Raw genomic sequence first — 27,513 nt, 5'->3', positions numbered from 1 at the left:
AAAGACACCCTGCCCTCCCGCTGTTCGTGTGTTCTTAATATTTTTGTCTTTTCTGGTTGCACCTTTATTACAGTCAGTCAGGGCAGGCGGAGAAGGTGTTTCATTTCATATTTAAGAAAACTGCAGCTCAGGCAGCTTAAGAGACTTACTTCTGATCATAGAAGTAAACTGCTGCTGCTGCTGCCACCAAGTTGCTTCAGTCGTGTCCGACTCTGTGCGACCCCATAGACTGCAGCCTACCAGGCTCCTCCATCCATGGGATTTTCCAGGCAAGAGTACTGGAGTGGGATGCCATTGCCTTCTCCGTCATAAAACTGATCAGTGTCTGAATCATGTCCATAACCCAGGATTTTACCTCCTCCTCCAACTTAAAAAAAAAATTGCATGTTAGATCCTGGTCGAGGAACTAAGATCCCACGAGCCATATGATGCAACCAGAAAAAAGCTTCGGTAAAATAGACAAGCTGAAAGTTACCATTTTAAATTATGAAGCTCAGTGACCTTAAGTCCGTTCACATCATTGTACAGCCATCACTGGAAACCACTGGTTTCCAGAGCTTTTTTATCATCCCAATAAAGCCTGATGCTGGGAGGGATTGGGGGCAGGAGGAGAAGGGGACGACAGAGGACAAGATGGTTGGATGGTATCACTGGCTCGATGGATGTGAGTCTGAGTGAACTCCAGGAGTTGATGGACAAGGGGGGCCTGGCGTGCTGTGATTCATGGGGTCGCAGAGAGTCGGACATGACTGAGCGACTGAACTGAATAAAGCCATCAGGCAGTGACTACCGGGCTCTGTCCCCTCCGGTCCCGCAGCCGCCACTCTTCTTACCTCGTGAAGTTGGCATCTCTGGGTCCCCCAGACAAGCAGGGTCACGCAGCATCTGCCTTGTGCTGGGCTTATTTCACTCAGTGCAGTGTCTTCCCTGGTGGCCTCCCCGGTAGCTCAGATGGTGAAGAGTCTGCCTGCAATGCAGGAGACCCAGGTTTGATCCCTGGGTCAGGAAGATCCCCTGGAGAAGGAAGTGGCAGCCCACTCCAGTACTCTTGCTTGGAGAATCCCATGGAGGGAGGAGCCTCGGGGGCTACAGTCCATGGGATTGCAAAGAGTCAGACACGACTGAGCGACCAACGCTTTGACTTGATGACGTCTCCAGTGTTCGCCCGTGTTGTGTCGTATGGTGGAACGTCATTCCTTTTTCTCCCTACCTTAACCGTTTCTGTTTGTATGTTCAGCAGTGCTAATTATATTCATATTGTAGTAGATGAATCATTCCTGTTTAAAGCGAATGGTGTTCCATGGTATTTAGCATATTATATTTATCCATCCATTTGTCTGTGCTCAAATTTGGGTTGTTTCTACCTTTTTGCGTTTATGAATATGCTGCAGTGAATAGTGGCGTGTCCCTTCTCTTTCTTCCCATGACCTCTCTTAATGACTGTTGGTAGAACTCGATATAAGTGCATTTTCACCTATAAACAAAATAAATTTTTAGAGCGTTCATTGTGGATGTCAGAAACAGCCCTTAAGTCTAAGCCTCATTAAATCAAATGAGATTGTGTGGTGTAGGAATGAAATTTAACTTTGGGGAATGTGAATGGAAATAATTAGCTAGAAATTGAATCATTTTTATTTATTCAAGGGAATAACCAGCAAGTGCCTGTCAAGAACGAAGTAGACAATTGTGAAACTTTGAAAAAGGTTGACACAAAGTCTTCTTCAGAGAAGAAGATTCACAAAGCAGCTAAAGAAGACGGGTGTTCTGAGAAACAGGACATACCTTCAATCGAGGTCTGTATCCATTTTTTTCTTGCCTTTTAGAACAAAACCCAGGTTTAGGGCTTTAAGTTGCGAATATCTGTATAATAACTGTACATTTGTATTTCATACTTTTTCATACTTTTCAAAGAGGATCGTTATATATTTCGACTTCACATGGATAATTGGTGAGGTTGATGTGTTCAGAAGGGTTATCTTCTAATTCTATAGGAGATACTAAAATAATTTTTGATGACATTAAGCTAAGCTAAGTCACTTTAGTTGTGTCCGACTCTGTGCAACCCCATAGACGGCAGCCCACCAGGCTCCCCCGTCCCTGGGATTCTCCAGGCAAGAACACTGGAGTGGGTTGCCATTTCCTTCTCCAGTGCATGAAAGTGAAAAGTGAAAGTGAAGTCGCTCAGTCATATCCGACTCTTAGCGACCCCATGGACCGCAGGCTACCAGGCTCCTCCATCCATGGGATTTTTGCAAGAGAAGCTGTTCTTAAGCAAAATGGGTTAACTCCTGGGTAAAATTGGTAGAGTAGAACCAGGTCACACATACCTTCTCTCTGTGACCCAGCATCCTTTTTAAGGGCAGAGTCTTGCTGATTAGAAGCATAAGCCTGTGTCCCATAGGAGAGGGATGCCTGTCTAGCTGCAGTGTGTGGGCTCTGGCAGGACAGACTGCCAGAAGAGAGAGCAAAGCTTGGGTGCTAACCCAGCTGGCTCCCTACCGTCCCACCGTGTAGACCACTGCCGAGTGTCTAAAAAGCAGAACCCAGCCTCGGATCTGATAGGAACCAAAGTTCCCAGATAAAGGTGGGAAAGGGATTTAGGAGAATTTATCTGCTTTACCTCAGAATAGAGCTGTGTATTAGCACCGGCACAGTGGAAAAAATAGCATTGCAACTATGCAGGTATACTGTGGGAAAAATGAAGAAGGGGAGCAGAACGTACAGAAACAGACCAAAGTTCCAATCCAGAAAACCTGTCCAGAGACATGAAGGGAACTTTGAGAACACCTCACACAGTAGACTGTGAAGTCAGTAAAACACAAGCTCCTAAAGGCAAATTAGTAGGTGAGGATGTAGTTGGAAGAGGCGTATGACAGTGGCTGAAAATTACTTATTAAGCAAAGGAAAGGCTTAGAGATAACCAGAGTGAATGTGGAGGAAAAATTTTAAGAGATTGAAGATTTTAGGGGAAAAGACGATAATAGATAGGGGAACAAAGACAAAAATAGTCCAATGTAAAAGAATGATTGTCTCAGTAAGTGGCCCAGCAATGGATCAGAAAAGTATTCAGTGATGTAATAGAAGAAAAATTTCCTAATGTGACGGTAAAACTGAATTTAAAGATTCAGAGACACACTGTGTACACCAGAAATGCTGATCCGTGATAATAAACATAGGCACATCCTGGTTAAGGTGTTGAACTTAAAGCTTAAAGAATTGTGCAGAAAAGACGGGAAATAAATATACGTATGTCTGTGGCTGATTCATGTTGATATATGGCAGAAACCAATACAATATTGTAAAGCAATCATTCTCCAATTAAAAATAAAATTTTAAAGAAAAGGCAGGAAAAATCAAACACACCCCTAGGTTTGCCTCAGACTTTGTAGAAGCATCTAACATCTGAGAGTAGAAGAGCTCTCTCCTTGAGACAGTGAAAATGTGAACAGGAAGGAACGTTGTGTCCAGGGAAGCTGGCACTCAGGCTCAGAGGCAGTAGGCACACATCTGTAAGCGCAAATGAACTTGGCAGCCTTGCTTGAAAAATGAAGTTAGTGAAATTTAGGCACCCAAGATAAAAGCAAAGATAGACTCAGGATCGAGGAAGCCATGTTAAAGATCTTTTGAGGCTTCTGTCCATTTTATATCCAGAACTAAGGCTGAATGGCTGTCAATTGTGGTTGTAGAACAGAATTCAAATATTAAAACTTTAATGAAGCAGAAATAGTAATAAAATCAGCAGAAACAGGAGGTGGGATTGAAAGGTGAGTGTAAAGTAAGTTTTAATTTTCTCTTTCTTGGTAGCAAGCCAATTCTGTGCAAAACTGAAGCACGTAGCTTAAAAAGGTGAGAACCTACAAAATGTGCTTCACCGGCTTCCTCTTAACCTTAGAGACACCCTTAGGGAATTGATGTATCACGTGGAAAAGAAACATGTATTGAAAGTTGGCATTCCTTTGGTTCTACTTGATTTTCTTTAGGTTCAAATAAAATTGAGTCTTAAAGTTTTATTTAAAAACAATGCATGGTCTTAGTTTTCTAAATTACTCCCATCATCTGTCCTGTCATCCTTATGTACGTATAGGTTTTAAAAAGACATCTTAAAGCAGGGCTTGCTGAATAATCAATGGGAGAACTGGGTTATTTCTCAGTGATGGGATTTTGCATGATTTCTTTTTTCCCTTCTTTACACTATTCTGTTTTTGCTTAAACTCTATAAAAAGCATGAATTTTTCACTGAAGTAAATGAGTGTGATACCAAATAAGAAAATTACAGACATTCCAAACCAGCAATCTGTGGTCTGTTGAGAAAGACAAGACATTTCCATGTAGTCAGGTGCTCAGGTCAGCATGTTGTCGCGGGTTGCAGAGGTGGGAACGTCGGCTTAGCCTGCAGGGCTGTGGAAGCCCCGAGCAGAAAGGAGCTTGTGCAGGGGGTTTGTGGAGAGGCTGGGGAGGGCAGATGGGCACCCAGCACATGGGACCCTGAGGTGCAGTCGGGAGCCACAAAGGGGGGAATTGTCTGACCGAGAAGCAGCTCAATCAGGAGGGGAAGTGGAGGTAGGCAGAGTCAGAGTCCGGCCAGCTCGCCAAGCCCTCTCAGGCCAACTCAAAAGTTTAGATTTTAGTCCCTGAATCTCAGTTGGAGACAATGAAGTAAGTGAGCACAGGTCCTGGGAAGGGATGCTTGCCTGCTCAGGAATTCCAGAATCAAATTTTTAAAAGCACTCTGGCCCAAACAGAAAGTCTCTTTGGAGGATTTGGCCTGAGGGTGGCCTATGTGGGGACCCTGCTGCAATTCATGGAGAGCTGTTGAAGGTTTCTGCCCTGGGCAGGGGGTGGTGAGGCAGGATGACAAATGGAAAACAACCTGCATGCTGCTGTCTTCGTGAAGGTCGTGATTGAGGATCTTTAAATTCAGTTTCATAAAGTTGGGCAAAGTGCCTGTGATGAAGAGCCAGTGTGGCCGTTTAGCACGTGCTCGAATGAACGTGTGACTAGGGCATTTCTGCAGGACCAGTCCGGGGGTTTTGGAGGCTGGGTTGAGGAGGGCAGGGATGGGTACTGGCTCTCTTCTCACCGGGATGCTGTTCCTCTGCTGGGCGGTGTGATGTAATCAAGGCCGGGCTTGGCTGGAGCTGGGGTACAGGATGGGACAGTGTAGAAGAGAGACCTCGGGACTTCTGAGGACCTCAGTGCTTGAAGGAGAGGAGCCATTTGCAAACAAAGCTCGAGGGTTTTAAGTCTGGGGAACTAGAATTTGGGGAATTGGGACTTCCCCAGGGATGCGTTCATGTTCATTTCAGGGCAGTGTTGCCTAGTGGTCAAGCGGCATGGTGTTTTGTTTTTGTGTTTTTGCAGCTGGTGTGAATCCAGCCCAGCTCTTACTCCTTAACGTTGGGTGAGTTGCTCAACATCGCAGTTCCTCTACCAAGCACGAGAGTAGTGATGGTACTCCCACCTCTGGGGTCTCGAGGACTGGAGGGGTGACTGTGATAAGTGCTTAGTGTGGCGGCCCTTGGGAAGCACTGCCCAGTAGTTAGAATCAAGGAGGCGATGGTGTGACTGTGATCACTGCCAACAGAGGGGAGGCCAGACGGGCGTGGGAGCGCCCAGCGGGTGGGAGACGCGGAACTGGAGCCGCCGCTGTGAGGCAGGCCCAGGGCCTGGGACTCGTGGAGGTTAGCACTGAAGGGTGATGTCAGCTCTCTGACGCGGGCCCCGAGGCCAGCCGCCTGAGTCTGTTTGACTGGGCGAGTGGGACAGACAGACAGCAGGCGAGCTGGCCAGGCCGCAGAGACAGGACGCGCGGTCAAGAGCAGAAGTCGAGTCCGTGGGCCTGGGGGAGAAGGGACTGGATGCGGCTGGGAACAGGACGCTGTGCTGCCCTGCGGCGAAGCGGGGGCTGACTCCAGGGGCTGCCGACCCCGCTGCCCCCTGGCCATGCGTCCTGGGAGGGGAGGGGGGAACCGATCCTGGCAGGGCCCTCCGTGCAGGGCTGCCAGGCTGGAGGTGTGGCCCTGTCTGTGCATGGGGGCACCATGCCCCGCTCCCCCAACGCCCCCAGCCACAGAGCTTCCCCAGCTCCCGTCCAGACTCACCCTCTGCATCGATAGCTGCGTGCATGGAGCCCGGACGCTCGTTGGACTCTGGTCCAGGGCTTGTGTCAGCTCCTCCTCCCCTCTTTGCTCCGTGCAGGCAGCGGGCTCCATGGGGCCGCACTGGGGCCAAGAGTCTGGGGGCTCGGGCTGTGCTCGGGGGTCCGAGACTCCTCACAGTCCCTGAGTGGCTTTCCAGGGCAGCCAGGTTGGGGTGGGCCGTGGGCGGTCCTTTCTGCTGGCTCTGGGGCCCGCTCGCTGTTTCGTAGCCTCTTATTTACAACCCTTGAGTGTACTTTCCATGTCATTGTTCATTTGGAAAGAATCATTCTCAATAAACACATTCCCAAGTGCAGTGCTCAGCGTTTGTTTTTGCTGTGCATTCTTGGGGCCTAACTTTGCAGCTTAGAAGACTGTATAAATCTGTCTGTAGCACATGGGGAGCATTCCTCCAGATTTATTGGCGAAGGAGGTTGAAGCCCAGATTTGGGAGCCACATACCAAATTTTAGTCCCGGCCCTGGGTGCTTATTCTCTTGTAAGCAGATCTCCACCCCTTGTCCCCCGCTTAGAAAAGAAATTCATGACTATTACAGAAGCGTAAAGAAGGGAGGAAAAGATGTGTCCAGAATGGATCACTTTTCGGGTTTTTTTGTATTCTCTTGCCTCTCTGTGCAAGTATTGAAAACCTCGGGATAATTATATTCTTGTGTATATGGAGCTTTGTTATGATGTCACAATTTTGAATTTTCTCGTGTTAGAAATTAATGAGGAACTTTGTTTTCAATGGTTATATAACATTCCATCACTTAATTGTGCTGTAATCCAAACCGTTTTCCTGCAGTTGAACATTAGAGTTGTTTGCAGCTTTTTATTTCCATAAACAACAGGATGGTGAACTAAGCCTGGCCTGTGTACCTGGCATATCCTCGCTGTGGATTTCTAGAAATAGAATTGAGGAGCATCGGCTGTCAGGGCCCCTCGTGTGTGCCTCCAGCTCGCTCTCAGAATGCAGCGTGCGTGACAGTGGTCCTATTAGTCGGCCTCAGCAGCACTGTTCTTTGGCAAAATCTTGGGCGGTGGGATAGGTAAACAACTGCATTTTTTCGTTTGTTTGCATCTCTTTTCTAGAGAAAAGTAAGGATTTTCCTTCATTCTTTTTGTGAAATTCTGAAAAACACCAGATATCATCATCCAAGATCCTACCGCTGACGTTTTTAAAACATGTATTTTTTTCTAAGTTGAGATGTGAATGTCCAAGCCAGTTTCGCTCGCCCTGCTGAGAGACACGCGCTGTTACAGCGCACTGCCCCACCCCTGGCCTGTCCTTGTCTTTGCAGGTATAAACACGCAGTGTAAACACACTTGTGTTTGTAAAGCCAAAATGGAAAGATGAGATGCAAGTTGGTCTATAATTTGTCTTTTCTAAAAACATACTTTATTATTAAATATTTTGGAGGAACCCTTCATGTTTTTGGCCTTCTCTGGTTCTTTCGTGAACTTGCGTTTCATGTCCTTTGTGCACTTTGCTGTTGAATGTGTTTTTTTCCCCCTTGTTTTCTTTGAGAACATAGGTGAAGGTGTTAACTCTTCGTCAAATAGTAAAACGATTTTTTTCCCTTAGTTTGCCCTTCCCTCCTTTTATTTGACTTATGTACAGTAGCTTTAAGAATGCCTTTGTGCAGTCTGATTTCTTTTTTATTTCTTCCCTTATTTTTATTATTAAAGCTTAGGAAATCTTATTTCCCCACCCTGTGGTCAGTTGAGTTGTCCCTCATTCAGGAAGATCAGGTAATTTAACAATGATGATGATAATAGCTCAGTCTTATGGACACTACTTACTTTGTGTCAGGTGCTTGAAGCCTCACAGCAGCCTTTTGGAAGACTTGGGAATCTGAGGCAGAGGGAGATAAAGCTACTTGCCCAAGATGACAGCCTGTCACACGGAGTGGGCTTCGGGTCAGGCGGTTCAGCCTCAGATCTGCACGGACCCTTCAGACCCTGATTAGCCCTGCGTCCTCACTGCCAGAGACCAGAGCCCCACTGCCCCTGTCTTCCTCCCGCTTCCCGACAGTCTGTAGCTTTGGTTCCCCTCAGCGCCACCTGTGGCCTCAACTGCTGGCCTGTCCTCCCCTCGCTGACCCTGGCCACCTGCCTCTGCACCGCCCGATGCTCCTCTTTGACACAGACAGACACACACGCACCTTCTCCCCTGCCACTGCTGTGTCTGCTGGGGCACCTTGGCCAGCATGCAGCGTGGCCCCCGCTCTCCGGAGGCTCGCTCCCCTGAAGCCCACAGGCAGCCCTCCCTCTGGGGTAGCCCTCCGGCGCTCCCCTCTTGTGAGCCACGGCGCCACTCCCCAGGTTGCATGGAGAAGGCGGCCACGGGGCAGAGCGGCTCCGGCCCAGCTCGCCCTTGTGGCCCCATTAGAAGCTGGCCCTTCACCTGTGGGTGACCACCCATCACTTGTGGGTGACCCTGGGACAGAAAGGCTCAGATCCCCACTGTGCTGTGTTTTTGCAACTCGTGGTGGGGGAGGGGCAGAGTGAGGTGGGGAGGAGCCGCGTTTCCCCTACCCTACCACAGGTTGGAAAGAGAGCAATACTCAAATAAATGTGGTTTGTATTTGATGTTTAAAATCGCAACTTCTCTGACCACACATCTTTAGTGTGTCTATTTGGTTTCAAACTTTTCAACACTAAGTCCTACAGGATAGGATTTTGTGTGTTTGACTTGCCGTGTTTTAAAAGTACTCTCAGAAGCAGGAAAAGGTTAATACTTATTTGGGGGGGAAAATAAAGGTTAAAGATAGCAAAAATACCGTAGTCCCACCACATATGCAGTTTAAAAATATCATTTTATCTCTAGTGTTTGTTTATGGTAGTGATGTCTATCATATTTCTTTGATAGATACATGAGGCTTTCACTGTCCCAGACATGTAACATGCAGGCATCTAAAACCTTTTATTTTTCTTCTGCTTTAAAGGGGCAGCATGGTAGAAGAAAGAAAAAAAAGTTTTAGAGGACATTAAAGAGATGGGTTGCTTATTTAAAGGGCAAGTGGACCCCTCCTCCCTTCGGGCCTGTTAGAAAAATGTGAGCATGCCTCACATTGAAGGGACTTCTCAGGTGGCTCAGTGGTAAAGAATCCGCCTGCCAGTGCAGGAGCCTCAGGAAACAAGGGTTTGATCCCTGGGTCGAGAAGATCCCCTGGAGGAGGAAATGCCTGGAGAATCCCATGGACAGAGGAGCCTGGTGGGCTGCAGTCCACGGGGTCATAAAGAGCCAGACACGACTGAGCACACATGCCCTTCAACATTTGGAAGAGGAAAAAACCCACATTAAAAAAATTGATATATATTTTATCATAGATGTATGTCTCATGCTAAATTAAGTTTTTCAGAACCACATTTAAAAATATCAGGCATATTCTTGGTTTTATTTACTTGAAAAGCTTTAATTAGTTTGGAGTATTCTCTGGAGTTTTGGCTGTTCTCCTAAAGTTCATTTATAAACAAATAAAAACATACACACACAAATTACTCCTCTAAGTTGAGTTTTTACATGACTTTTCTTCAGTAGTAATTCATGTGAATTGCACATACCAAATAAACAGGTGAAGGTCGGAGGATTTATTGCTGCTGAGGTTAACAGCAAGCTGACCATAAATTGCTAACACATGTCTTTCCTTTTTAGCCCCTGAGAAATTTCATAGGCAACAGTTTGTGTTTTTTTTTCTTCTTCTTTTTGCAGAGGTTGAAGGAGGTAGAAAAAGAAAGGAAATGAAAACAGACTAGAAATTGAGAAATATATGTCCTCAGTGTTCACTAGTTCTGGAATGTTCTGAATTCAGATGGGGTTAATCTTCAGAAGTTAAAATCACACAGAGGTTTTTCTGTGTATTAGAAAGGTGAAGCCTTTACTAACATTTTCTTTTTTTCCTCTTTAGCAAGAAGATCCTTATAGAAAGAAGGCGCTTCAGGAGAAGAAAGAAGGAAATGTACAAAATTTAAATTGGAATAAAAATCGAATGTGCAGGAAAAACAAAAAAAGGGGTGCTGCCCAGGTCTTGAGGTGTGTGATTTTTACAATCCCTTTAAATTTTCATCTATTATTTACTTTGTAATTTTACATTTAGCTGTTACCTTTCAATCTTACTTTTGTTGAGTTGGATACAATAATGTGAGAGTGTAGGTATTTGTGTTTTGAGAGGAAAATATATTGTTAAAATTAACATTCTTAAAATTAATATATCTTCTGGTTACTTTTGTTGTTGTGGAAAGCCCCTTAAAATGAACAAATTTTTAAAATTTTACTTGGTAAAATGCAAAAAGCCACGGAAGGTTTTAGGGGAAAAGCCTCGCCATTCCACCTTGCCAGGGCCTTTATTCTGCCTGTGAAGTGACAGGGAGCAGGTGGTAGAGAAAGCCCTGGGCTCATCTTCCCAGCCTGACCCTGAGCTGTCGGGGCTGCCTGGGGTCCTGATGAAAGAGAAGGGCCCCATGCAGTGAATCTTCTGCTCCGTCTTGCAGAAGAAAGGTTCTTCCATTGCAGGAAGTGAGGTACCGATACTACGAGGTTGGCCTGCACCCAGAGCCAGATGTGACCCCAGGCAGTCAGACATTCTTGTTGGTAAACCTTGCTTATCTGCCAAACGAAGGTTCCACCAGGATTTGTGGGACTCCCACTTGTCTGAGTTTCCACAAGTGGCTCTCTAACCCTAATTCCGCGTCAGCTCCCCCGCTCGAGGGTTTTCCCCACTAGATGAGTAGAGTGTGCATCCTGACCCCCGTGCGGAGCGCCTGCTGAGCGGCCCCGCGCCGGCGGGCTCGCCGACTCCTGTCCGGGTGGGCCTCAGCGCCTGCTCTCCCGCCTGGCCCTCCGCGCTCTGGCTTGTCTTCGGTCGGGCGCTGGCTTCTGAGGTTCCTCTCTCTTGTGAGCCCAGCTAGGTGGTTCCATGTGTGTCTGTCCTGATGTTCTCCGGCCGCTCCACGTTTGTGTGGAGAAGAGTCCACGTTGCTGTGGTTGTTGCTGCCATGGTTGGAAGGGAAATCTGGCAGAAGGGCCCCTTTGGCAGCCAGGACCCCTGAGTGGGGGCACCTGGATGTTGCTCACAGCATCTCTCCTTTGTTTGGACCCTTGGGATGCAGCCCTGTGACTTGCTGCCCCCCACTGCCCCTGTGTGTCCTGCTTTACGGGGAGGTGGGCCAAATGACCCCAGGGGACCATTTTTTTTTTTAAGCTACTTATTTATTTGGCTGTGCTGGGTCTTAGCTACAGCACACGAATCTTTAGTTGAGGTATGTGGGATCTAGTTCCCTGACTAGGGGCCGAACCTGGACCTCCTCCCTCGGAGCTTGGAGTCTTAGCCCCTGGACCACTAGGGTAGTCCCCTCCCCACCCTCAGGGGGCCTTGAAGCTCTAGTTCTGTGCCCTGCAATCAGCAGCATGCAAATAGGAAAAAAAAGACAGATACCCACTGTTAGATTATTGATGGGTAATTATTGATCTATTAAATTATTAAATACTCTTTTCATGGGTAATTATTCTTAGGCTACATTATTTGAAAGCTGCAATGTGGTCTCCTATAGAAAGGAAAGTCATCCCTTATATTCTCATAAAAAGTTGATGGACTTACGTGGTTCCTTTAAAGTGGTATATTTGCTTGATATGGCCACACAGAAAGATAAAAGGTTAGGGTGGAGTTTCATCAACTGAATGTTAAGATACATTTTTGAAAGCAGATTTCTGACATGCGAAAGAAGCAAATTTAAGTTATTACAGAATAACTGTGAAGTATGTTATAGGTGATCAGATGAGCATATGCTGCTTCTGTAGCTGACCGTTCTTGGCCGTCCTGCTCCTGCGGCTCCTGCTTCTGTCTCTGTACTCTTTGCCCTGAGTGCTCAGAAACCAGGGGGACTCCATCTCATGCTCAGATCCTGCAGTCACACCTGACATGAGGTGCAGACGTCGGACTGTGTGACCTTCCTGCATGTTCTCAGCGCAGTTCTGTGTCTCCGTTTATAAGACCTATATTTCAGGTCTTCCCTCAAGTTCATGGTCTAGTTAGAGAGAAGTAAGTGTTGGACGGTGAATTCCTTGGGGAAAAAACATTCTTCTTTGTAGATACCTTTCCTAACAATATGTGACTCGTGGTGGTCACTGCATAAATGTTTGCTAAATGAATGAATGAGAAAACATAACAGTTAACACCGAGACCTTCCCCCAGACACCAAGAAGCAGGGTTATCCACTCAGAGTCATTTTACACTAAATCCAAGGAAGACACGCCGAGAGTTATGGGTTTTAGTCCCGCACCTGCCACTTATCAGTTGACCTTGGGTGACTCACTTAACCTGTGCGGTTTCACTCCGCTCACTGTAAAATGCAAAGTGAGTAAATGAACTCCACCTTAGCTCTGGTTCTAAAATGGCAAAATCTTGTTTTTCCTGATCTCTGTGCCCTACTCGTCATCACCCCCAGAGAGAAGAGGGCTTGAGTCGCCACAGTTTTACACTCTCACCTCTGTTCAGTCTCAAGGAGAGCAGGTGTGTGTGCGCAGGATGCCGTGCAGACGGGATTTTCTGTGGCTCTTCCAGGCCCTCCGACCAGAGTGAGTTAAAGCTGATGTGCAGTGAGTTTGAAAGGTCTGAGCTGAGCGGTGACATCAACGTAAGGGACTGGCGTGTCCAGGAAAACCCTGGGGAAGCATGCGGAGCAGGTGCCAGGACTGGGAGCGGCTTACGCGCCACGCGGGGAGAGGCAGGTACGGAACCGCCCTGAGCTCTGAGCCGCACTTCCGCTGCGCTTCTTTCCTCGGGGAAGTGCCGGGGTCAGAGGTTATCGCTTCCCAGGCAGTGTGTCCTCACGCCTGAATGGAGAGCTGTTGGATGGGACAGGAGGCTGAGGCTCTCCTGAACCCTTGCGTTGCCCTCTGACCTCCACGCCCCTGAAATCTGGCCATTTTCGATGGTGTCATGTAGACGGCCGGAGGAACAGTGGGTCTTGGTTGAGACAGGACCCCCTTGGATAGAGGGGAGCCAGGGGGGAACAGTGGCTGTTCTCCCGCCCCTGCCCCAGAGGGCAGGCGCTTCCTGCAGAGCCGGCTGCCACCTGCAGAGGAGTGGGCAGTGCCCCCAGGAATGGGTGGTGGAGGTGCCAGGGCACGTCTAGGGAGGGCAGAAAGCGGGAGAGGGAAGGCCATGGATGTGGCAGCACCAGGGGGGCGCTGTAGAGCGGGCAGTCACGATCCTCCTACCAACTCCCACGTTCCCAGCCATGTGCCCACCGGGCTGCACCCAGGACACAGACCTGATGGGTTTCTTGTTCCTGCCCTGCACACCTGGGTCTGCCCAGACCTGGGTCTTTCTGGTCTTCCTGGAGGTTCTTCCCACCCTCACCTAAATAATATTCTGAAATGCGAGATGAACATTTAAAGAAATATTTTTATTAGAGTATGCTGCTGTTGCTAAGTCGCTTCAGTCGTGTCTGACTCTGTGCGACCCCATAGACGGCAGCCCACCAGGCTCCCCCATCCCTGGGATTCTCCAGGCAAGAACACTGGAGTGGGTTGCCATTTCCTTCTCCAATGCATGAAAGTGAAACGTGAAAGTGAAGTCTCAGCCGTGTCTGACTCTTAGCGACCTCATGGACTGCAGCCTACCAGGCTCCTCCATCCATGGGAGTTTCCAGGCAAGAGTACTGGAGTGGGGTGCCATGGCCTTCTCTGTATTAGAGCATAATTTGAAATGTTGTGTCAAGTTTCAGATGTATAGCAATGTGCTTCAGTTTTATTTAGACATTTGAATAGAAGAAATGACCTCCATGTCTCTAGTCCAAGAGAGTAGTCTTGATTTTCTGGAGAGAAATCCTTGCTGTTCCCAGAACCATTGTTAGGCTGACGTCACCCCCGGTGCTGGCGGCCTCATCCCGATCGCCTGGCCGCCGTGGAGTGTGGGGGCGCGTGGTCAGCACGCGGCTGGCTCAGGGCCGTCCTCAGTCTCAGAGGCAGAGGGAGCGCGGCCTGAAGCCGAGCCCCGCCTTCCTCCCCACCCGGCCACTCTTCTCTTCCTGGAAGTGGCCCAGCTCCTCTCTCGTTTCCCGCAGAGGGTTGCTTTCAGAAACCGGGGAAGAAGGGCGCAGAGAAGTCCTGCTCAGACTCCGGCTCAGACTGTGGCAGCTCCTCGGGCAGCGTGCGTGCCAGCCGGGGCAGTTGGGGCAGCTGGAGCAGCGCCAGCAGCTCCGACGGGGACAGGAAGGCGGCCGTGGGCCCTCCGCGCTGCCTGCTGCCTGGTAAGTCCGCGGCCGCCCCGAGCAGGGCCCGCCCAGGCACAGAAGGCTGTGCGTCCAGTGTTTGCTTTGCTTCCGTTTAATGTTTGTTATCCATTTCACCTCCTTTGGCTGTGCTGGGTCTTCCTCGCTGCACAAGCGCTTCTGTAGTCGGGCCGGTGGGGGCTGCTGCCTAACTGCGGTGCGCGGGCTCCTCTTCCCGGCGTCTTCTCTCGCTGCAGAACACAGCAGCCGGGGCTTCAGTAGTTGCGGCTGCTGGGCTCCGGACCACAGGCTCCGAAGTCGTGGCCCGCGGGCTTAATTTAATTGCCTTGTGGTAGGTGGGATCTTCCCAGAGGTGGGATGGAACCTGTGTCTCCTGCATTGGCAGGCGGATTCTTTACCCCTGAGCCACCAGGGAAGCCCTGTGCTTTGGATTTTATTCGCTTCCTTTTTCTTTCTTCCTTCCTCCCTCCCTCTATTATCATTATTTTATGTCTGTATCTTGAAAACAGCTCAAAGAACTTCCATGTTTATTTTTTCACTTGTACACGTTTTTATTGTGGTAAAATACCTGTAACCCCAAATTTACCATTTTAACCATTTCTAAGTGTGCAGTTCAGGAGCATTAAATATATTTGCATTATTGTACAGCCATCACCACCATCCGTTTTCACACCTTTTCCCCTTCCCAAGCAGAAACTCGGTAGCTATAAATCCACAGCTCTCCCTTCCCCACACACTGCAACCCTGTGAACCTCTGCTCTGCTTTCTGTCTGTGAATTTGAATACTCTAGTATCTGGTAAGTCAAGTCATACATACCTGGCCTTCTGTAACTGGCTTATTTCATTTAGTGTGATGTCTTCAGGGTTCATCCCCGTTGTGATGGACCAGGGTTTCCTTCATTTTAAGGCTGAGTTCTTATTCATTGTGTTTTCTTACCACAGTTTATCTGGCTGTTCATCTCTTGATGGACACCTGGATTTTTCCATCGTTTGAGTACTAATGTTGCTATGAACAGTGATCCTCCCCTTATTTTTGAAAAATTTACAGATACAGGAAATGTGAATGAAGCACCTATATTTTTATCACCTAGAATGAATAGCTCTTAATTTTGTCGTATTTACCCTCATTTTTTTTCAAGTAATATGTCATAGTCTGTTCCGCTTCCCCCTCCTTGAGAGACTCACTGTCCACTGTGTTTTATTTTACATTCTTATATCCATCAACAAAGTAGAGAATCGTCTTTAACGTGCATAAAGGAGACCGTGCTTCAGGGAGCATGCTGCGTTGTGCCTTCTCGCTCGGCGTGGTTTGCTCTAGCTGTGTCTGTGTGAAGATTTAATCCACTTCTTTCCACTGTTACAGTCAGCGTTGCACAGGTTGAGCTCTTACCAGAACAGGCGGGGAGACAGGGGTTCATCCTGGGGGCACTCACTGTGTGTGTGCGCGGTCACGGGTGGGGGCTGGCTCCCTGGCCCCGAAGTGTCTGGCCCGGAGAGGTCACGTGGCTTGTTGGACTCCCAGAAACCCACGGCTTCCCCAGAGCCCAGCCCCTTTCCCAGCCTCCTGCTCGTCACAGTGACCTCTGCGCGCTCTCCTGCCAACAGTGACACCTAAACAGAAGCTCTTGTCTGGGGGACCAGGGCCCTGATCCCATAAAACCCGAGACAGCCGCCCGCTTGTGATTTCCGCCTTTCTTTTCAGCCTTCTTCTCGTTTTTGGCTCCCCCTGCAGGCATCTTTTCAGACACTGCTTGCCTAGTGATCCCCATAAAGTCTCAGTGCCAGGCGCACGCAGCAGGCATCTCTCTGCAGCTGTCCCGTGCCTGACACACAAGTCGCCAGCTGTTCCCCAGCCCCCTCCTGAGCGGCACGCCGCCGCCCGCGTGGGGAGCGCAGGCAGGCTCGGGCGCAGGGCGGATTACGGCATTTTGTTTGGTGGTGGGCTTGGTGTTCTTGGCCATCGAAGGCAGTTTGGCTGTTGATGCCAATGGGGGTGTTTTTAAACTGGTGCTTAACATGAACAAGAACAGAAAAGCAGCTCTTGCCTGTGGGATGCAGCCAGCAGTAAGAGAGAGAGGAGTGCGTGAGTGATGCCTCACTGTGACACAGGGCATCAGATGCAGTCTAGTTGTGTTTGGAGGTTGCATAATAAATATCAGGAAAATGTCCCCAATGTAATAATCATGTAAAGACCAAAAGCAGAGAGTGTTTTTAAAGTATGATCCCAATTTTATATATATTTAGACATTAAAGGTTAATTAAAAAATTACTGAATGTGTGAATAGTGAAAAACAAGTCCCTCAAGGAGGTTAATAATGTTAGCATTCTGCATCTTAAATGCAGAATAGATACAGTTAAATTATGCTTGTAAAAAGTTCTGATCATCTTTTTATTTTTATGCAGGAGACAGTGTTTTACAAAATGACTTTTCTTCTGAAGCTCCCATCTCCTTGAATCTCTCTCGTAACATCTGCAATCCCACGTAAGTGTTTGGTATTCCAGCTTTTATAATATGTTTCAAGTACCGCTTTTTTGTTTTTTTCATTTTGTGTTTTTCTTCTTTGTTTTCAGTTCTGCAGGCTAAAAATAGGAAAACCTTTTAATGATATGAGAGAGTAGAATTAATTTTATTAATAATTCAAAGCATACAGTCCTTCCAAGGTAACACGTTCGTGCAGGAGCACCTCTGGTATCCCTGGTCCTTTCAGTGATACGGCTGTTAGAAGAATTCTCTGTCCTGAAAGGAGGAAGAACAATAGTTGTAATAAGAATGGGAGCCAGGTACTCTGCTGGGTCTTGAAATAAAATAGCATTGATGGTTCTTAGAAATGTGCAAGGACCTAGTAGAAGTCACATGTTTACAACTTCACTGTGTGATGATTTCCACAGTGTCAGACAACATAAACAAGCCCATTTACTGAGCGGGGTGAGGGGGGTAGGGTATGTAAGGTGGATTGAGTTTCACAGTGAGGGGGCAGTTAGGTTTTAGGTGCCACAGGACAGGGGGATGTCACAGAAATGAAATTGGATGAGGAAGGCTCTACACGAGCTCTTTCTGTTCGGGGTAGAGAATAAACACGGGGTGGAAGGTTGCTGCCAGCGGCAGGGAGGCCAACTGGAAACTGCGGACCATCTGAGCTACTTTAAACTTGTGCAGTTGCTGTTTATTAAAACACGACTTGGCTGGCTCTTAGGAACCTAATATTCTTCAGCCCTTTTTTGGGTGTATGCCTTCATGTCTATAGTATCTATCTGTTTTGGTTGGGGAAGGATTTATGTCAAGCCCCAGTCAGACTTGTTTGCAGCCACTCAGCGGCTCCTCTTCTCCTTGCTCTCCCCCAGCGACGTGAGCGGCCTCCCCGCGCCTGCGGACGCTCCCTGCCCCAGCCTCCCCGCTGGGCCTGCTGCTGCTGAAGATCAAGGTGAGGCCTGTGCCTCCTGCTCAGGTGTCCACGCCGCCCTGCTGGCCGGGGAGCTTGAGGGCAGATGGAGCCGGCCTAGGGGTGAGGGCGGGACGAGGCCGCTGCCTCGGGCTCCTGAGCATCCCTGCCCTCTACCCTGGCGTTGCCGGGGCCCCTTCTGCTAGGACCCTGACCTCCTTCCGGGGGGGGCAAGGCGCAGGCGGCCTGTGGCCCCAGAGCGGGTGTGGGGGCCCCTCGATGGGGTCTGCCACTGCCTGTAGTTCCCCTTCTCACCTGAGAGGGCGGAAAAGCAGGGAGCAGACCGAGGGTCCAGTGCCTCCGTTAGTCACGTCGACCACACCCACGTCTTTCCCTGCACGAGCCGAGGCCACGTGCTGAGCTCTGCGGCCCCTCTGAGCAGGGACAGCGGGGAAGGGTGGGGACAGTGGCCGGGGCGTGGACCTGGGGCTGGTGGGAAGGAAAGCCGCTCCGCCCAGGGTCTGTCCCAGAGGCCTCCCCCCTCTCCCTCCTCCCCCCTCCCTCCTCTCCCTCCTCCCCCCTCCCTCTTCCCCCCTCTCCCTCCTCCCCCCTCTCCGTCCCATCCCTTCTCGTGCCCTTGTCTCACGTCTCCTGTTTTCTCCTTGGGCCTCTGTCCTGCCTCGCCAAGTGCAGGCTACGCCTGCTGGTCACCCTCAGGGGCACTGTCTAGCTCTTGATTTTGTTCGTGTCCCTGGTGTAAGTTAAAGGCTGCTCGGCGCAGTGGAGTGAGTTAACTGTGAACGTAGGAGGGGGCTCCGTGAGGCTTTATGCTTAGGTTTTGGAGTGCTGTCCGATTATCACCAGAAATAAGTTATTTGTGAGTCCAATAAAAATAAGTGTTTTCTATGAAAAAAAAACCTTAAATTCAGTAATTCGCTGAGACAAGATTTGGAAAGGTTTAGGAGGTGCCCCTTTTTTCTTTGGGGTGATAGAGGGGAGAGAGGACTTAGCTCATGATGAGGAAAGAGAACCTGCGTCAAAGCAGGCACGCCTCCCACTTTCTCCTGTGTGTCTCTGTCAGTTGGAGAATCTTTTCTCATCTGCTTGTCATGTGTATGTGTTTCAAGTGTGTTGTTACGTCGTCTTTGTTAACAGTCTGCAGTTTACTTTTGCTGTTGCTCAGTCGTGTCCAACTCTTTGCAACCCCATGGACTGCAGCATGCCAGGCTTCCCTGTCCATCACCAACTCGTGGAGCTTGCTCAAACGTGTGTCCCTTGCATCGGTGATGCCATCCAACCATCTCATCCTCTGTCGTCCCCTTCTCCTGCCTTCACTCTTTCCCAGCGTCAGGGTCTTTTCCAGTGAGTCAGCTGTTTGCAGCAGGTGGCCAAAGTATTGGAGCTTCAGCTTCAGCATCAGTCCTTCCAGTGAATATTAGGGTTGATTTCCTTTACGATGGACTGGTGTGATCAGATCTCCTTGCTCTCAAGAGTCTCTTGCCACTCTCAAGAGTCTTCTCCAGCACCACAGTTTGAAAGCATCAGTTCTTCAACTCAGCCTTCTCTGTGGTCCAACTCTCACATTCGCACACAACTACTGGAAAAACCACAGCTTTGACTATACAGACCTTTGTCGGCAAAGTAACGTGTCTGCTTTTTAATATGCTGTCTAGGTTTGTCATAGCTTTTCTTCCAAGGAGCAAGCGTCTTTTAATTTCGTGGCTGCAGTCACCATCTGCAGTGATTTTGGAGCCCAAGAAAATAAAACCTGTCACTGTTTCCATTTTTCCCCCATCTGTTTGCCATGAAGTGATGGGACCAGGTGCCATGATCTTAGTTTTTTGAATGTTGAATTACGTTTGCTTACTTTTTGGTGACCTGTTAAAATCCCTGTGTAGGCCCTTAAGTTCCTCAGAAACTGCCCTCCTTTTCCGCAGGACCTGTCCCAAGCCCCTTCTTCCGCCCCACCCCTCACCCCCCATGCCAGCCTCTGCCCTCTGCCCCGCTGTCACATCCCTGCTGAGCCTTCTCCCCTGTGCTGCACGCGCCTCCAAAGCCATAGGCGTGCTTTTGCCCAAGTCTTCCGGCTCCTTTGCCTGTGGCTGAGAGAGTAGAGAACCGCAAGCACGGCTGGCCGGCCTGCTGCGGGCCCCGCCCTCCCCACTCCCACACTCAGTGCCTCTGCCCCGCCTTCTCTGCCGAGGCCTCCTGTTTGCCTGGGGCAGAGAGGAGCTGGTGGAGACCTTCAGAAGCTCCGCCCGCCCCGTCCTCCACCCTCTGCTGCAGCCCATCCGTCACAGTGCCACTGCCGGGCTCTCTCCAAGTGGGCAGCCCCCCCTGCACAGCGGAAGCACTGGGAGCCCCCCCGCCGGCCTGGCCTGAGTGCAGCAGCAGCCTCTCGTCCTTGGCCTCCCTGGCCTGGCAGTCTCTGCGGAGCCACTCAGAGCGGCATCTGCCTGCTGACACGCCACCCGTCCGCCTTGAGGCTGCGGGGCTGGCTGTGGGGTGATGCCTGTGTGTCTGCGGCCCCGCCATCTCTGTGTCTGTGAGCCCTGCTCTGTCCTCAGTCTTCACGCCCACCCTGCTCCTTCTGCTCGGGCTGTGACCTGGGGGTCCTGGTGCAGTCGCCTTCCATCCCCCCAGCTCTCCTGTTTGTCTGGGTCATGCTACCCTGGGGGGCTGTCCCTCTCCAGCCCCCTGATGGCCCCCACCTCTGCACTGTCGGCCTGGACCCCGCACCACCAGCTGCCGTCTGCTGTGTGTCCTTGGGGCTGTGTGGGCGCCCAGACTGAACACTTGCCTCCTCAGCCTGCTACTCACACAGCCTCCCACTCCACGCTTTCTTTTTGCTCAGGCAGAGGTCTGGGCCTCATCCTTGACCTCTCAGCCTCTGCCTTTCGCATAGACCCAGAGTCTGAGCACGTCTCCTCAGCCACCGTTATTTCTCACGTGGGATATCACCACAATCTCCTGACAAGTCTTTGCTTCCGCTCTCACCTCCCCTCACTGTCTCCTCTTTTGTTTGTTCTTTTGAGGTATAATTGATCCATGCATTTTATTAGTTTCTGGCATATAAGCAATACAGTGATTCAATGTATGTGTGTGCATGCACGCTAAGTCACTTCAGTCGTGTCCATGGGATTCTCCAGGCAAGAACAGTGGAGTGGGTTGCCGTGCCCACCTCCAGGTTTCAGTATACGTACATTTTGCAAAACAGTCGCCACAGTGAGTGTAGTTAACGTGTGTTGCCACCTCACTGTCTGTTTTTAGTACTGCAGCCAGAGTGGTGTTGGGTCTGAATTGGATCGCGTCACTGTGGAGACCGGTCAGGGGTCTGCAGTGCTCACCTGAGCTCAGCTCTGCCTGCCATGATTCTGTGGACGCTACCAGAGGACAGGAGGCTTGGATCAGAGGCACCGGATGCTTAGCACAATGAGCAGCCTGAGAGCCTCATAAGCACACTTCTGCAGGTCCCCAGGCTTTGAGGGGTGATGTGGGGAGTGCGAAGGTCCCACCTGCACCTGCAGCGGTCTGTGGTTGCGTTACAGGAAGGGAGCCCCACGCTTAGGAAACCTACGTGTTTCGGTTTTTAATAATAGGGAGGAGATGACGTCTTTATCACGATGGACAAAGCAGACTTGCTCTACACTGAGACCCTCCCCACATCTCCCGAGACCTTGTTCAGTGGCTGTCCTTGGAAAGACAGGTCAGAATGTGGGCGGCCAGAGCACCCTCTCGGTGGCGTGGAGACGCCTGAGACCCCCAGAGACAGTCTCACAGCAGCATGCATGCCCCTCGTCTCTGTGTGGTCCTGGCCGCTGGTCCGTTTGCTTGTGAGCACGTGACTCTAGAAGCAGTTCTTGGTGAATTTGACTGACAGAACGGGAACCAGATCTCCTCATCAGCTCATCCAGCCTCTGGTTCCGGCGGCTCTCACTGGGACTCAGGGCAGGATGCATTGCCCTTCAGGACTGAGCACAGGCCCAGCCACTGAGCCAGCCCTAAAGCACCAGGGTGGCCCTAGGAGGCAGGCCTCATCTTTGAAGGACCCCCACTGCTGTGATAGCTACGGGGTCTCCACTGGTGTTTCTTTAAATGCTGGAGGGTCACTGGGGCCATCTTGAGCTGCACATCTCCAGGTCTGCAGGCGGGTGATTACCACCAGCTCCCCGAGGGCTCATAGGCTGCCTGCAAAGTGAGTGTTGTGTCCACATGTTGGGCCCCCACGGTGGACCTGCCTCCTCCAGGAGTACAGGCAGGCGGTGTCCCCATGTGGCCAGCTGGCTGGTGAATCTTCGGTCCCCAGAGCGTTTCCAGCAGCTGAGTCTAGTCTTTCCTTGTGGAGGCCCAGCTTGTCTCTAATCTGTGCCACCAACCAGTGGAGTGTGTCTGTCCGTCCATCTCCGTGCATCCCACAGATGGCTGAGCAGCAGCTGGGGTGGTGACGGTGGAGGCCCGTGGAGGTCCTGGCAGGTGCTGGCTGGGAGGAGCAGAGGCATGGGTCCCCCGGGCAGCTTTAGGAGACGGTTCAGAACTGCGTGGCGGGTGTCCGCTGACACCGCAGACAGGCCTTCCACAGCTCGGGGAGCCGGGACAGGTCCCTCCCCAGGAAGGCGTGGGGGGGGGGCGGCTCTGGAAAGCCGGGCTCCCTCGTGTCCCCCTGTGCCCTGAGCCTCCTGGGGCCCGGGCGTTCCCTCCCCGGCCGAGGCGGCCGCCCCTCCTCTGCCACAGGATTGTGCGTCTCTTGTCACGCCGCCGTTGCCCCAGCTTCTTCCTCCTGCCTGTTGTGTTTCTGCTCACCTGAACGTCAGCCTGTTCATGCTCGTGTCCTGGGACCCCGATGGGGCTTTGCAGGAAGCAGGCCCTCCATGTGACCTCGTTATCCGCGGCGCCGGGCATGGCAGCCCCGTGGGTGACGTGGGGGCGCTATCTGGGGCGAGAGGGTGCGCTGCCCTGCAGGAAGGGGTGCTGAGAGGCCTGCTCTCTCCCATAGGTCTCTGTGCTCCGGGGGACCTGTGGCCCGCGCAGCCCGTGTGTGTGACCGGAGGCTTCGGCTGCGCCCTGGAGAGCGGCGGGCCGGCCGCGCTGCCCCCGCCCGCCGCCGTGCCCAGCAGGTACGTGCTCCCGCCCAGGGCGGGGCTGGGAGCCGGTCAGCACGGCAGCCCCTCGGGGTGTTGCCATCTGCCTTTCAGACTTGAGTTGTGATGTCTGAGAAATTATAAGCCAGAAACTGAGGGAAGCCCTGAAGGAAGAGAGCAGTCCAGCCAGTGACCACATCAGCGCTTTCCTTTTTAAATGGAAAAGAGCTATTCGCGTATCAGAGGCGCAAGTGAAAAAACGAAAACAGTTCCTCATAATTGCTCCTCGCTAACAGAATAGGAATTTCCGTTTTCTATAGCATTAATCTTGAACACATTTAAAGCTTTTAAAGATCGCATCTTAGACTTGCCATTGGATTTATCATTTGATGATGACGAACACTTGAGAAAATGTTAATATCTGTGTTTTATCAGAATCCATTTGAGGTTTTTTAGGGGCTCCAGCTTATTACAAAGTCGTTACTTATTTCTGTAATGAAGATCCAGATTGCAATCGGGATCAAAGCATCTATCGAGAATCACGTTCTTTATGGTTGCAGTTCACGTGAGCTGAGTACTGGCCTGGCCCCGAGTGGAGGTGGTCGTTAGTGTGGGTGTGTGAGAGTCCCAGAGCCGCTGCCCGAACCCCCAGCGGCATCCAGCTCTCCCGCTGCTGACAGAGCCAGAGCTGTGGGTCCTGCCTCTGGTTTCACTTCACAAACCTGGCTGGGTTTTTTTTTTTTTTTAATGAATGATAGCTATTAGTTAGAAGGGAGAGCAGTTTTCTTTCAAATATTAGTCCTGCTCACATGGTGTACACTTAACTAGGGGTGAGAACTCTTTGCAGTCTGAGTGAAAGTACTTCTCTGGCAAACTGAAAGCCAGGTTTTGATCCATTCCCCTATCCATGCATAATTTATTTGCTTTGTTTCATTTAAAAAGAGCTCCCCTGCCCCCTTTCACCCAAATACTGTACTCAAGAGATCAAATTCCACCTCTAACTTTCTTTGGAATTATAATCCACATAAAACATTGTGTTAATTTCAGGTGTACAGCATGGTGATTTGATATTTTTATACATTACAAAATGATCGTCACATAAAGATTACGTCCGTCTCTCTCACCAGAGTGTTACAGCATCACCGACTGCATTCCCTATGCTGTGCATTAATTACGACCCCTTTGAAGGAAGTGGGGATGGACCTAGAGTCTGTCATACAGAGTGAAGTAGGTCAGAGAAGAACATATATATTAACGCATATATGTAGAATCTATAAAAGTAGTACCGATGAATCTATTTCCGGGCAGGACTGGAGACAGATGTAGAGAGCAGACCTGTAGACTCACCAGGGGAAGGTGAGGGGGCACGAGGTGAGAGCGTAGCCCTGACGTTCATACACTACCGTGTGCAAAGTAGGTGGAGAGAACCTGTTGTGTAGCCTGGTAGCTCAGCTCAGTGCTCTGTGATGACCTAGAGGGTGGACTGGGTGTGGGAGGGAGGCCCCCGAGGGAGGGGGTACATGTGTATGCACAGAGGTTCACATCATCGCACAGCAGAAACTCACATGACGTAAAGCAGCTGTAATCCAGTGAGAGAAGGAAGGAAGGAAGGGGGTGTCTGGTCCCAGCCGTCCCTCCTGCAGCACTGTATTGTTGGTATTGAGCTGGTCTTTGATTCTGTGACGATTAAGTACTTCTTTTATTTTCCAAAACTGAAGAACTTGCAGTGATGAGGATGCTGGACAGTAAGATCTTTTTCCTCTTTCTTTCTTTGATCTGTCGACATCCTATTTCTGAAACTAGACCCCTTGTTTTCTGTAGCAGTTTCATTGATTGGAACGCCACGTGTGAAGGCCAGTTTCCCAGTGTGTACTGCCCCCTGGAATTGAACGACTTCAATGCCTTTCCAGAAGGTAAAGCTGTTTGGACAGTCCCAGCGACATCCTTTTATTCTCAGAAAGTCAAAGTTGAAAGGGTGTGTGTACTTAGGGCACTAACTGCAGAGAAAGTGCCTTTGAGAGTAATTTTCCAGTTGTCTGCTGAGCCTTCACGTGGGCGCAGCACGCTTGCCCTGTGTAATTTTATATGGCCTCAAAAAGCCTGCTAGACCCAGGGGTCTGGGGACGGGTACAAATAACCCTGCTCTGTTTAGTCCTTCAGATTGGGCCTTTTGGACCTACATGAACCTGAATGTGCTCTATCTGTTGGCGGGCTGGGTCTTTGAGTGAGTGAGTGAGTGAAGTCGCTCAGTCGTGTCTGACTCTTTGCAACGCTGTGGACTGTAGCCCACCAGGTTCCTTCGTCCGTGGGATTCTCTAGGCCAGAATACTGGAGTGGGTTGCCATTTCCTTCTCCACGGGATCTTCGCGACCCAGGGATCGGACCCAGGGATCGAACCTAGGTCTCCTGCATTGCAGGCAGACGCTTTAACCTCTGAGCCACCCAGGAAGCCCAAACTAAGGAAGGTCCCACCTATTAGTTATTCTTTTCAGGCAGACAAGTCCCAGGAGAGGTAGAATGATTCACGTGCTTGTTCCTCAGCATGTTCTGACTCTTATACCCCTGGATAGTGCTGCAGAAGGAAGGGAAAGCTCGTGGAGGGGAAACTGATGAATTGCAGATGCTTGCGCTCAAGTATGTTGATGGACAGATGCTTGTACTTACCTGGGTTTTGACGCATGCAGTGCTCCGTGGTAACCACAAGGGGGTGCCGTGGTCGCTCTCTCGTGTGTGTGTGGCTGTGTTTATGCCTTCTTACTGCCATCTGAGAAATGCTTGGTTTCCTACTGCCGTTATCAATGCGTGTGGCGTATGTGCAGATGGCCGACGCTGGCATGGCAGGCAATAAAAGAAAAGTTCAAGGACTAGTAAGAACCACGACACTCCGAGTCTACAGTAGCATTTGCTGCTATGAAGCATAGCAGTATTATAGCGTCCTCTGTATATTACAGAGCCCACCACATGTTCACATACAGGAAAGCAAGCCCAGAGGGAAAACTTCCTCACTGAGGGCTTACCAGGTGCTGTGTCTTCATGGAGTAATTATTTTCTGTCTGTCTTTAACTTGTCAACACAGTAAGTCCTCGAAAGCTTATTGCCTGAGGGTGAGAATTCCGTTCTCTCCTGAAACGGGTTCACCTCTGCTGATGTCTCCGCTCTTTGCAGAAAGCATGAGCTACCCCAGCGGCTTCCCCTGTCCTGCCGAGGTTCAGACGGACTTCATTGACCACAGCTCCCCGTCGGCCTGGGGCAGCCCCCCCAGCGTGCCGACCGCCTGGGGACACGCCGGTCTCATCAGCTCTCCGGTCAGTGCCGCCCGCCCTGCTGTGCCCTGGGTTCTTCCGGTGCCCCTGTCAGCCTGGGTTAGGGTTGGGTTCAGATGCGCCGGACCCTGGTTTGCTCCCCTGGGTTGCTAGCCACTCTCTGCAGGGGCTTCTCAGGTAGGCAGATGGACGGGGGCTCGCAGACATTGGCAGCCACGATGCCCTAAACTGCATCAAGGAGAGAGGGTTATCGGTGATGCTGCACCTGGGCCAGGAAGCCCTCCGGGAGGCTGGTGGGCTCCTGTGGCCCCGCTGACCTTCCGCCTGCGGGAGGAGAGGAGATGAACCTTCCAGGAAGGTCAGGCAGGGTCACCCGTGGTCTGGAGGGCTTCCCCTGGTCACACCCGCTCCACCGTGTTTTTACAGATAGAGGGCGTTCGACCTGAAATGAGCTTATCTAGTTGGATGGGAATTTCATGGCCTTCTGTTTGAGAAAAATGGAGTTAGAGACACCACGGTGGTTGAGGGTAGTGTGGCAGCATCCAGGCAGCCCCGAGGATGCAGGCAACCTTGATATTGCTTTCTAAGGCTTCTTTATTTCTTTACGTATTTCCTTCTCCCCCCCTCCTCGTGCATGCCTCAGCCCTACCTCACAAGCACCCGAAGCTTGTCTCCAATGTCTGGACTTTTTGGTTCCATCTGGGCCCCGCAAAGCGACATGTATGAGAGTTGCTGCGCCATCAACCCCACCGCGGAACACTCGGCTCACATGGAGAACCAGGCGGCCATGTGCAAGGAGTATTACCCCGGGTTTAACCCGTTCCGTGCCTACATGGACCTGGATATCTGGACTAGCGCAGCGAGCAGGAGCACAAACTTCCCGCTGTCGAGAGGCTCGGGCTACTGTGGGGACATGTGAGAAGGATTCGAGCCCAAACGATGCGAATGAAGAGGCCTGCGCACTGTCGAGAGACTCGGGCTACTGTGGGAACATGTGAGAAGATTCGAGTCCAAACAGTGCGAATAAAGAGGCCTGCGTTTGGATCACTAGTGTAAACTGGTTCAGATAGATTGACGTTGGTGGATATTTTGGCACTTTTATATGAAAATAAATTTTTGTATGAAATCTGGGTGCTCTGTTTTTTTAACCCTTCACAAATCAGTGATAGAAACAAAGCATCATGACTCCAGAAACACGTCGACATGCCAGATGTTCACTTCGGGACCAGAACAGTGTCTAAGAAGGTAAGAGTGGGGAAAGAAGGGGCTGCGGTGGATCCACCTCTAGGAGCATCAGCTCCCCGGGAGCTTGCAAAAAGCCACCTCGATCAGGTAGCATTCCCAGGGATGCCGCCATAATTGGCCTATGGCTCAGGCGGGGAGGATTTTGTTTCAAGCGCTTGTTTTATTGAAACAAG

At 50.4% G+C, this 27,513-nt stretch overlaps 1 protein-coding gene across 4 annotated transcripts in view; it reads left to right on the top strand.

Annotated features, from left to right (window-relative positions):
- Positions 1-27,289, top strand: part of TMEM131L (transmembrane 131 like) — a 173,415-nt gene extending 146,126 nt beyond the window's left edge. For 3 of the 4 annotated variants that reach the window (XM_052654395.1, XM_052654396.1, XM_052654394.1), the window contains 10 exons: positions 1,645-1,793; positions 10,048-10,172; positions 12,700-12,866; positions 14,207-14,392; positions 16,778-16,856; positions 17,717-17,796; positions 22,748-22,868; positions 24,654-24,745; positions 25,998-26,137; positions 26,739-27,289. In XM_052654395.1, coding sequence (XP_052510355.1) covers positions 1,645-1,793; positions 10,048-10,172; positions 12,700-12,866; positions 14,207-14,392; positions 16,778-16,856; positions 17,717-17,796; positions 22,748-22,868; positions 24,654-24,745; positions 25,998-26,137; positions 26,739-27,014 — 1,415 coding nt within the window. In that variant the 3' untranslated portion in view covers positions 27,015-27,289. Of the gene's footprint in view, positions 1-1,644; positions 1,794-10,047; positions 10,173-12,699; positions 12,867-14,206; positions 14,393-16,777; positions 16,857-17,716; positions 17,797-21,353; positions 21,426-22,747; positions 22,869-24,653; positions 24,746-25,997; positions 26,138-26,738 lie in introns of those variants that run through there. The other variant, XM_052654397.1, reaches the window with a different exon arrangement.
- Positions 27,290-27,513: the final 224 nt, after the last annotated feature.

The sequence above is a fragment of the Budorcas taxicolor genome, chromosome 17, assembly GCF_023091745.1.
Source record: "Budorcas taxicolor isolate Tak-1 chromosome 17, Takin1.1, whole genome shotgun sequence".
In the NCBI taxonomy this organism is placed as follows: domain Eukaryota; kingdom Metazoa; phylum Chordata; class Mammalia; order Artiodactyla; family Bovidae; genus Budorcas; species Budorcas taxicolor.
Note: the sequence above shows the minus strand (reverse complement) of the source record. Positions and strands in the feature narration are given on the sequence as shown.